The sequence below is a fragment of the Temnothorax longispinosus genome, chromosome 4 (assembly GCF_030848805.1).
Source record: "Temnothorax longispinosus isolate EJ_2023e chromosome 4, Tlon_JGU_v1, whole genome shotgun sequence".
NCBI lineage: Eukaryota > Metazoa > Arthropoda > Insecta > Hymenoptera > Formicidae > Temnothorax > Temnothorax longispinosus.
Genome location: NC_092361.1, coordinates 10,608,788 through 10,621,044, shown reverse-complemented (window position 1 = coordinate 10,621,044; position 12,257 = coordinate 10,608,788). Strand labels below are relative to the sequence as shown.

At 38.7% G+C, this 12,257-nt stretch overlaps 1 protein-coding gene across 1 annotated transcript in view; it reads left to right on the top strand.

Annotated features, from left to right (window-relative positions):
* The window catches only part of LOC139811405 (odorant receptor 4), a 129,140-nt gene continuing 116,883 nt past the window's right edge, over positions 1–12,257 (top strand). The window contains exon 1 of the mRNA XM_071775700.1: positions 1–404. Coding sequence (XP_071631801.1) covers positions 1–404 — 404 coding nt within the window. The remainder of the gene's footprint in view (positions 405–12,257) is intronic.

Genomic DNA, 12,257 nt, shown 5'->3' with positions numbered 1-12,257 from the left:
ATGCTTTATCATAAAATGGAAATGTTTTGCGAACAAGCGGATGACAAAACGAACATTACACTGCAGCATTACGTTGACAAGTACAAATGTATTTACGGCATTTATACTTTATGGTGCTATATAACCGCTATTGGCGTTATTTGCGGGCCGTTATTCCTTCCGCAAGAATTTCCAACTCATGCAAAATATCCATTTTCTGTAGAATATCCGATAAAAAGTATTATTTATTTACATCAATCATTAGTTGGCTTACAAGTTGCTGCCGGAATGTGTATCGATTGCAACATTGCGATTCTTTTATTCTATTCTGCTGCAAGATTAGAATTGTTAGCCCAAAAAATCCGCAATGTCAAAAATGAGAATGAATTAGATGCTTGTATTAACCTTCACGATGAAATATTAAGGTAAGAGAATTATTCATCAAATTTTTTTTATCAATATACAGGGTGTCTCGAAAGGTAAGGTCAACTGACCAGGAGGTGAAAGAGGAGCATGAGTAGAAATGTAAATAATGTAAATAAAATTTTTGCGTATTCGCTATGGTTTAGAAAACAGCGCTTTATAGGGGTGCATAAAAAATGTTGAAACCCTTAAATATTTCGAAAAATACGCATTTTTGAACAAAATATTTTGTACAAAACAATATAATAAAATATTTTTTTGTTAAGTACTTTTTGAGTTATGTCGAGGTTTGTTTACAGTACCGCTGATAAAAACTATTTTATTATACTGTTTTGAAAAGTCCCCGAGATAAGCTACAACAATATGCAATAAAAAGTGAGGATACCGATTAAAAAATTTCAAGGTTATCTTTATGTAAACTTGAAAACTATTCAAGTTATACTAATAATTTTTGTGTGTAATGCTTCACTTAAAGCTCTACAATTTCTGTACAAAACATTTTGTTCGAAAATGCGTATTTTTTGAAATATTAAAGGGTTTCAAGACTTTTTATACACCCCTATAAAGCGGTGTATTTTCTAAACCATAGCAAATACGCAAGAATTTTATTTATATATTCTACTCATGCTCCTCTTTCACCTCCTGGTCGGTTGACCTTATCCTGTATATATATGTATATATGTATATATATGTGTACATATTTGTATATATGTGTAGGGGAAACCGCGGGGCACCAGCAGCCACAAAAATTCAAACTCTAAAAAGTACTTTTAAATATAAGATTTTTTGTCTCATTTTTTAAAATAATTAAAGCACTATGTATAGTTTAAAATTTATTTAGCGTATTTGACAAATATTGATTAGTTTTTGAGAACAAAATTAAAACACATTTTTTAAGAAATGACCCAAGCCCGAGGCACCATGGGTCTGTCACTGAAAGACTATGAGTCACACACAAAAACTAGGTTTATTTATTCAAGAAATAACGAAAAGTTACAAAAATTAAAAAAAAAATTTTATTTTATACTGTAAAGGTGGTTTAAGGTAGTATTCGGCGTTTGAATCTCCCGCGCCACAAGCGTTATCACCACGGCGCTCCAAGCATGCGCGCCTCGCGCCGTGAGAAACCAGCGCCCTAACGCACAACCCCAGCGACGCCCTGCGTAGCGATTGGCTGACCTCCCTCCACGCGAGTCGGATGTGGCGTACTGACCGGTAGCGACGGTTACCGTATTCGTGTTCCGGCATTGACGGACGTGTGCTTTCCCTCCCTGCGATTCTGCGCAGTTCTAACCTCGTGTTATCGTGTGAAATATACGGGCGAGTGTAAACTCGTGTCCTGGGTAGCTTCAAGGGGCTTTCCCTTTTCTTATTCTAGTGACTGTTAAGAAAGATAACCCTTGCTAGTGCTAGGTTCGACCTATGTGAACCTGGCACCCGACTTTCGAAAAATTAATTTTTTTTACAGAAAACGTTAGCATTTTGTTTGTAGTTGTTTGTAGTAACAAAAATTTCGTTTGTAGTTCAATACATTAAAAGTTATAAACATTTAAAAAATGACTCGCACCCCACTTTGAGATATCTCAAATCCGCTTGCGCCATCTTCTTCAGAATCGTTTGTAGTTGTTTGTAGTGCTTCTCTTTTCGTTTGTAATTGCACCGTTTAAAAGTTACAACAATTTAAAAAAATAAAAAAACCTAACTTTGCCAATTTTGGAGATATCTCAAATCCGCTTGCGCCATCTTCTTCAGAATCGTTTGTAGTTGTTTGTAGTGCTTTTCTTTTCGTTTGAAGTTGCACCGTTCCAAAGTTATTATATTTTTGCAATAAATAAAGAGTTTGATTTTGCCAATTTTTTAATTATCTTAAAACTGATTGCGGGAATCGATGTGGAATCGTTTGTAGTTGATTGTAGTGATTTTTCTTTCGTTTGTAGTTGCACCGATCAAAAGATGTGATATTTTTGCAATAAATGAAAAGTGTGAGTTTGCCAATTTTTTAGATATCTTAAAACTGATTGCGGGACTCGATGTGAAATCATTTCTAGTCTATTGTAGTGATTTTTTTTTCGTTTGTAGTTGCACCGTTTACAAGACACGATTATTTAAACAATTGCAAAATAACGGAACTTCGATTTTGAAATTAATGTTGAGACGAACAACTACAAACAGTTTCGAAGCTTGAGCTCATAGCAGATTATCTCCACGTTAGTTTGTGAGGGGCTGCAATCAAAATTAGTGGTTTACAAACTGCAAACGATTTTGTAGTTACTGTTTAAAGGCTATTTAGTTTATGTTATTTTAATTTTTCGAAAGACTAGAATCAAAATTAATATTTTTATAAACAATTTTGCAGCAGTTTGTCTTTTATGTACTGTTTGCTAAGAAAACTACGATCGAATTTAATGGCAGTGCAGACAACTACGAACAATTTTCGAGCTAGAGTTTAAAGCCTATATTCGATTCGAGCACGCTATACGCTAATCTTACAAATACTGATGTTATTGATGAATATCAACAAGATGGAACACTACAATAAAATTCCGTTCTTAGCATTACCCGAAACCGACGACGAGGACGTGACGGAAAACCGGTTTCACTTTTTAGTTCTTTTTTTTTTTTTTTATTTATTTACTTTTTTTATATTTTTTTACAGGTTAGTTTTTTTGTGCTTTTCTGTTTTCTGAACTTCTCTATAGCCGATAAAATCTTTATATTACGCAACAGTGTCGATAAGAGTGAGGGACTTTTAATCGGACGTCGACTCAACTGTCTTGGAGACTCGGACATAAAATAATATGTGGATATTGTGTTTCTGCAAGAGCGTTCTCGCAGTCACTGCCATGACTCGGTTTTTCAAATCATTATGGCTTTCCCACTTGCCGGTAACTCGTTTAATGAACGCAAAATAATGCTCGTCAATGTGGACAATCGCGGAAACAAATTTATAAGTATACTTATCACAAATCAGCTTATCTGGTATTTCTTCGATGGTAAATTGTCTCCTGCAATTTGGATAGCCATTTCGAGCTGAAAGTTGACGATTTCCAACATCCTCGATATTGAGTATCATGTGACCACCTCCAGATAAACCTTTCGAAATATTAGGACTCTTGCATCGAAAACACGTGCTTGTACTTCTGGGTTTACAAGTTTCGTTCACAGCTTCTTGCAGACCTGCCATGCCATGTCTGTATATTGGGACTGGATTTAGATGTAGAACCGACATAATATTTGAGTTTTCGAACAGGCAATCAGCGCATCGAACAGTTTTTGAAATAGATGGCACATCACGGAGAATCAATTTTTCTTGCAGATATAAAATATTAATTGTACAATCTAATATTCCATCTTTTATTTCCTTAGTGGTACTTAAAATACATCCTCGCTTTTTGTACAGTTTTGCCGTCACACCCGTCGTTGATAATGCCTAAACAAATTCAGATAGATAGGTTTTATTGTCCGTAAAATATTCGAAATATGAAGCAAAATCGTGACGTGCAGCTAACATGCTTTGAACGGTGGAATCAAACGCACATGTGTTTCGTACGCTAACGATGTGTTCACCGATGTTTACCGGTTTTAAAAAATTTCCGTTCACAAGCAAAGGCAACGTTGGGGTAAATTTCGGCCGTTTGTAAATAATCTTGATATCAGGACATGCGGTGAGATATTTACCTCTTTTGTTCGCTTTACCTGATATCTTCGGTTTTATTGGATTTATCTTTTTGTTCAGACCTTTCCAATCTTCTTTTTCGTTGAGAAAGGATGTTTCGGAGGCAACACTGTCAACAGTAGTATCTCTCGATTGGGATGATACTCTTTTTAGGTCACTTATCAAGTCCTCCGAATGATCAGTGTGAGAACCGTCACGTGTATCATCATTTGCTGACTGCAACGAATTGCCGATAAGATCTTTTGTGTCGTCCATAGCTACTACTTGAGGTTTCATTGGTGAGAGATCATCGGATAACGAATTTTCGATTTCAACGAGGGGGGACTTCTTAAAGAAATCCCGACTGTCAACAAAAGTATTTTTAAGCTTGTGTGATTCTGCAATAGTAAGGTCCATTACTTCAGGCATAGCGTGTACGATCTTCGGATTTTTTTCCTTACTTTCTTTTTCCGGCGCATTTAACAATTTATTAGTTCCCATCAAAGACCTGAGGTGAATAACGAGGTACTTATCTACCCTGATAGCTTTACCATTTTTAAAAACTAGATGTTTGAGTTCCCGAAAATATTCTTCACTTCGAGCTGAACTAGCAACACGTTTATCTCCCAACTCTACGAAAGTAGAGTTTTGTTGATCATTGGCTGTCATTACGGCTGTCCACAAAACGAACTGTTTGGACAATTTGAAGAGACTAGAACCGAAACCAGCGCAATGGTATGCATTTAATCGACCTTGCTTCAAGTTACTGGTGCTGTTTGTTTTGATTCTTTCCAGAATTGTATCGATTGCACTGTTTGATTGTAAAGTTATTTCGTTGTCAGAGTCTTCGAATCGTTCTAGCAAATCAGAATCACTGTTTTCGAAATTTTTCGGCATATCGGTAGGAAGATCATAAGATTTTAAACGATTCATAACCCTATTATGAGCAGCGAAGCAATGGCTTTCTTTATCATCAATATCTTCGTGAGTCAAAAAAGCTATTGATAGAACGTCCGTACATATTTCAATGAACTTATCAATCTCTGTGCACGTACTCAAAAGACCGACACAGCGTAGATAAAAGTCCTTTTTGTCAAGAGATTCATGCTGGAAGCAGCTCCAACGTGCAACTAATTTGATTAGATGTGCGATATCAATGCGAATGAGACATCGGGGGCGTTGAACACGCATGGATGAGGAGTTATTATCGAAGACGATACAGTTCTCGATATACGTTTTAAGATCGCTGTTGTTGAACGCTAAAGAAGTTGCATTCAGAAGTGCCGGTGAGTAATCTATGACCACTTGTTTCGGAATTGATCCCCCAGAACGCAACCACTCTCGCATCCAATACGTCAATGTATTAGTATCATGCTTTTCAGAAATTAATTGAAATAAAGGCAGGATTTTTCTGCGATAACCGCAAACAGCCTGGTAGAGATAAATAACTCGTTTCGAGCCATCCGGTTTTGGAATTTGTTTTACCAGTCCACCCGTTGCGTCAAAGCTAATGCTACCGATATCGTCTTCCTTCTGAAACTTGTTATACAGAAAGAGCTGCGTGGGACTCCAATACATCACATAAAATTTATCAAGCCCAATTTCGTAAATACACCCACTGAACTCTTGACCGTACTTCATGTCCCATACTGAGGCAAGAGCAGCTTTAACTTTGAACAACCCCAACTCTTTATCTCGAGCTTCCTGTTTTGCTTTACGTGCAACATCTTCCGAAGGTAGGTTGGCCGGTACAACATCTCCGAATTCCATTAACCTATTAGCTTCATTCCGTCGCCAAGCGTAAGTTGATGTACCCTGCAATTCCTTTCCAATACGAATCCGTCTGTCACCACGTACTTGCCACTTTTTTTCATGCGCTATCCCACAAGAATCGAAAGTGGAAACATGTAAAGTCGGGCCATCCTCAGTCGGTTCGCTTTGACAATAGATGTGAATCTTTGATTTACATTCTGAGCAACTGCCCTTAATTGACAAGAACATCTCGCCAGGATTTCGATTAATTTTTGCGTTTTTAAAAGAGTAGGGGCAGGGCAATTTTAAATGACTCCATAAAACATCGTATACTGCATCAGCCCAACCAATAACAAGTACCTCGTATTTGCAATGTTTGTATTCTACGATGTGGGATTTAAGAGTATCCCATTCGCTTTTTGACATCGTTATTGCTTTGCGTATAGCTGGTAACATGCAATTCGTTTCACCCATTGACCAATTCGAATCGTCTCGCGAATCATTCGCGGTTGTGTCAAAAGTACTTTCGTTGGTACATTCCAATGTTTCGACTCCATGTATTTTATTGAAAACATCATTCCTATTTTTTGACAAATAAAGGTAGATGTAATCCTTTGACATCTTACCTTGCATCGCATCGACCGCCTTTTGCCAAACATCGTCGCCCCACGGCAAAAGTTTACCTTTATTGTCCAAAAACTACAGCCCTTTCAAGGCTTCGTAAACTTTATTTGGCGGATTCGCCGACTTTCGAGGCATTTTTATATGACTCCCGAAACTGACGCTACAGTTACCGCCTTTATATAAAGCTGTTGTTTCAATCTTCATCTGCTCCACTATCACACATACCGAGCGGTGATGTCAGATCGCGGGCCTGGTAGCAAGCGATAGCATACGTACGTAAGCGTCGTATTGTGAACGTGCGCGCTCGGAACTTCGGACTGAAACCGACGCGACGTCGAACAATAGAAGAAACAAATGACGATCTGTCTTCTACTATCGCTCGGACGAGTTGGCGTTCGAGCGACGCGATATTCAACTCTAATTGCAAACAGATTAAGATATAACGCGCGTGTACAATACATATATCTTTTCATCCGCGGGCGATACAAATTCGACTCCGCACGGAAAAAATGTACTTGAAAATATATGTTAATAAATATATATCGTGTGTATAAATTATGTACAGTTATGGCATAATCTCTAACTGACATGAAAGATTGTAGTAAGGTATAATATGTTAATTATAAATTAAATTCCGTAGTGTAAACTTTTCCGTTCCAACTTTCTTTATTAAAGACACAATTATTTAAACAATTGCAAAATAACGGAACTTTTTCGTATCAAGGTATCTTTAATATTGAAAAGTTCCGTTATTTTGCAATTGTTTAAATAATCGTGTCTTGTGAACGGTGCAACTACAAACGAAAAGAAAATCACTACAATCAACTAGAAACGATTCCACATCGAGTCCCGCAATCAGTTTTAAGATATCTAAAAAATTGGCAAACTCACACTTTTCATTTATTGCAAAAATATCACATCTTTTGATCGGTGCAACTACAAACAAAAGAAAAGCACTACAAACAACTACAAACGATTCGGAAGAAGATGGCGCAAGCGGATTTGAGATATCTCCAAAATTGGCAAAGTTATACTTTTTGTTTATTGCAAAAATGTAATAACTTTTAAACGGTTCAACTACAAACGAAAAGAAAAGCACTACAAACAACTACAAACGATTCTGAAGAAGATGGCGCAAGCGGATTTGAGATATCTCCAAAATTGGCAAAGTTACACTTTTTGTTTATTGCAAAAATATAATAACTTTGGAACGGTGCAACTACAAACGAAAAGAAAAGCACTACAAACAACTACAAACGATTTTGAAGAAGATGGCGCAAGCGGATTTGAGATATCTCCAAAATTGGCAAAGTTAGGTTTTTTTATTTTTTTAAATTGTTGTAATTTTTAAACGGTGCAACTACAAACGAAAAGAGAAGCACTACAAACAACTACAAACGATTCTGAAGAAGATGGCGCAAGCGGATTTGAGATATTTCAAAGTGGGGTGCGAGTCATTTTTTAAATGTTTATAACTTTTAATGTATTGAACTACAAACGAAATTTTTGTTACTACAAACAACTACAAACAAAATGCTAACGTTTTCCGTAAAAAAAATTAATTTTTCGAAAGTCGGGTGCCAGGTTCACATAGGTCTAGGTTCGTACGATTATGCAGGCGGCTTCGGCCCCTGTAAAGGAAAACTTTTCGGAAGAGGCGGACCAGCGGCGATGCTTGTCCGTACCTCGCGGCGATTTTGATAGTTTTTTCGAAAAAGTGGTAAAAGATTCGTTAATAGTGTCGGATTCGTGTTCTGACTCGCGATCGCGCTCGCGTTCGCGTTCACGATCGAGCTTTGAGTCGTGCATTCAATCTCACTCGCATTTTCGATCTCCCTCCCATTCCCCCCTCGATGCGCAAAAGACATTTCGTGCTTCCGAATTTACAAAGCTCGAGCAAGTGAAAGATATGGGGAGGAAGAAGCAAAAGAATCGCAAAGAAAACAGCGGCGAAGACGTGGGTTTCGTCCCTCCCCCCGAGCCGACGGGGATCAACGATGTAAGGTCCCTTACAACCAACGTAAACGTATGTGACAAAAATAAAGCTATGGACATTGACCCCCCGCGCGGTCAAAAGCGATCGGCGGATACCAAAGGTATGACTGAAAATAGAATTAAGATCCACTCGCAACGTTCCCGCGAAGGAACCCGGCGAGAGGCAGCCCGGCGGCGGCGGGGCCCCCCCTGCGGCGTCGGCCCCCCTTCCCTCAGAACCTAATAAAACAACTAATCGCTATCGAGATACTGACGAGAAACCTTATGTAGTACATTTTCAGCACGTTCAAACGAAAGTCTCCCTTCATTCCCTGCAAATTTCGCGTATGATAAACGCCTCTTTTAAGAAGGACATTGTTTAAAACGTACAAGCTCGCGCAGGAGCCTGGGCTCAAGATTTATAGAAAAGGGAACGACATTTATTTTCTAGTTACGTCGGTAAAGAGATTGTGTATTTTCATGTTAGTTATGTTATAATAAACGAATATTTTGTAAGAGAAAATGTTATACAGAGAACACATAGAATAAATACAAACGAAGATAATGGTGAATTATCAATGCATAATCCTTTCTCATGTGTCACTAAAAGAAGTTAATCTTTTATCATAAATGATTGTAAGAAAACAGAATTCCGTTATTTTTGTATCTTGATCAGAGAAAACAATCAAGTGATTTCAATACTTAAATCTGTTTTAAGAAAGGATCAATCAAGTTAAACATATTATTCAAAACGCACATTACATAAATATAGCAATAATATACAAAGCATAAATAAATTGAAGTACTGTGTCAACTAGTAATTTGTCGAAAATAATCCTTATATATATCTCTCACTTGACAAGTGAGCAAATAAACATATGTAAAGTAAAGCAATCGAGAGAATGTTTAGGCTTATATAAATATTGTGCGAGATTCTACAACTTCAATATAATGCACTTTCTTTTTATTAATTGACACAGTAACTTCCGCAGTAAATCAAGTTATATAAAATGTTTCAAGTGAGTAGGATAAACAATTCGATAAATGAAGAGCGAACTCAATTAAATAATAATTAACTTTTCGTATGTAATACGGTGTTTCGTAAACGTTAATAACTGGCAAGTAGCCACGGGTCGAATCGCAATATTCGTTAAGATAATACCGACTATGCGTGAATATCCGAATCACGTGTGCATCGATAGTGTAAGTTAAATTACTACACATCGAGAATCGATGACTTTATTCGCGGGTTGCAACCATTCAAAATAACTTTAAGTTTTACTGAGCTCAGACAGATAATTAATTTAATTCCGGAATATTTAGTTATTAATGTAGCCTTTCTACGAGGATGCAATCCGTCGCCCCGTGAGTTATGCGAGGATGCAATCCGTTTAATTATAAATAGAAAGCAGTATCCTTAACATCGGAATAATATAGATTACACGATCCGAGAATTTTACCGTATAGATGTATTGGTATCTCTGAAATCAAGAACCATCTGTAATGTAAACGCATATTTACATATTACTTCTGAATGTACGTAAATGCATATTTACGCGCTACCGTTGATTTGGCGTTAAAGCATATTACCGCCCTTCCGTTTGATTTGTTCTGATTTCTATAGAGATCACCAAATTTACCTTTTATATCTTTCCGATAATTCTTTGCAAGATAGTCGCAAGGACTAAGCCCCTTAATACGGGCGTTCAGCTTTTCTCAATATGGCTAAGATGGCCGCTTCGTTCCTTTTCCACGAGGCCACGTCGCAATGTCCAAGATGGCCGCTTCGTTCCGTTTCAACGAGGCCACGTTGCAATGGCTAAGTTCGTCCTTCCTTCAATCGAATCGAGCGAGGTACTTTAATTAACCTCTTGTCAGGGTCAGCAGCAAAACCTCCTTTGATATTACGGAGACGTCTTCGTTCTTTCTGTCTCAGACTCAATAGTCTGGCGGATTTCAATCGCGTAGCAATTATACGTATATCTGAAGCCGATGTAAAGAACACGACTGTACGCCTCGCTAGCCGGAAGACGAATGCTCGCTCGGCGGGCTTCACGCTCGTCCCGACACGCTCACGCTTGCGCAGCATCGTCTTTTCGTACCGTTTTTCGGCGCTGGGACGCAACGCGGTCGTCGCAGCGCTCGCGAAACACATAACGTTAAAGATAACTAGGGAACTGTAACACCGACGCCATCTGTGAGCATTCTACCAAATCGCCACTTATATCAAGAATGTTCACATACACAATCTCTTCACGATTCCTATTACCCGTTTCCAACAGACATTATTGAATGTAAACAAATAGGAAACAATAAGCTTATGGTCACCTTCTCTACGGCTAAAGCAGCCAACAGTGTTATCGGCCATCCCTTGTTAAAACAAAGGAACTTGACCGCGTTTATCTCAACCTTCAGGGTAATAAGGCATCGTTAGAGACATTCCGGTCGAATTCGCGCAATGTGAATTAGAAGCGGAATTCGAGTCTTCGGCTAAGATCCTTACGCTTAGCCGCTTGAATAGAAAAATCAAAGAAAACGACGGCACATTTAAGTTCGTCCCGTTTAGAACTTTAATGTTGAAGTTCGAAGGTCAAAAGCTTCCTAAGGAAGTCGCTCTTTTTAAAACAAAGCTACCGGTTGTGCCTTACATACCACGCGTATTAATGTTTTTCGTGCTACCGATTTGGCCATGTTGGTGTTAACTGCAAGGGAAATCCCCGGTGCATCAGATGTGCTCAAACTAAACATAAGGCGGATAAGGTATGTCCTCACCAGGAACTTCCCCCCATATGCGATAACTGTGGGGCCGAGCACTTGCCCACTTCGCTGAACTGTCCAGCACTGGACAAACAAAAACAGATATATAACATCGCATACAGCGAGAACATACCTCTCCCGCAAGCGCGCGCAAGAGTCGAGGGAGGCGATCTTCGGCGGCTAATAAGTTACCGCTCATTAGAGGACTATCCGCGATTGTCGAGTCAATCTTCTCCCGACAGTAACTCGTTGCCCAAATCTCGATGGCAGGGTCAGTCTCCTAATTCCTATACAAATTATAACCCCTATAAATACCTAACCAACACATTCGATGCGAACTGCGATAACAGCTATGGAGGCACATACTCGGAGGCCCTTCGTAGCCACCGAGGTAACACTAATTTTAAGGACCGGCAAAATATCAAGGTTTTTACGCAGCGTCAGAATTTTCAGGACGGTAATCCTGTCCTCATTGATAGGGATAGAGAACAGGGAAGTAGGGAACGCGATCATCAATATTCACAAAGACAGCAAGCCTTACGTGACCTACACAATTCCATGTTATTCGCTCCTAACGGTAGAACCCTTAATTTTGATTTCTCATTTTCTGATCCCCCCTCCTCCCAATCCCTACTCTCTTCCTTTTCTCCCCTTTCTCTTGAGCAAAGTTCTCCCCTAGAGAGATCGCTAAGGAATGATGTTATTCAGAACAATGATCTTCAATTTCTAAATATGTTCGCAATGCTAATTAATCATCTAGTTGAACTCATTCCGCCCTATCTTAACGGCTCTCAAATCTGCGAGGGAATCCAACAAGTACGTCGTTTGCTACTAGAACTTACACATCATTAACCGCTCCAAAATGGCTAATTCTTCTCCACAGACTTTTGCGTTTGCTCCTGGCTGTGGTATCCCGTACTGGAACTGCAGGGGAGCGGTGAGTAAGAAACCTGAGATAGAAAAACTTTGCGAGAACTATGAGGTAATATTTCTGGCGGAAACATGTATGACACGTGCTAATGACTTTTCCGTCGTGGCTTTAAAGTCGTTAGAAAGGATTCTGCTGACCCTGGTGTCAAAGGAATGCTTGCCC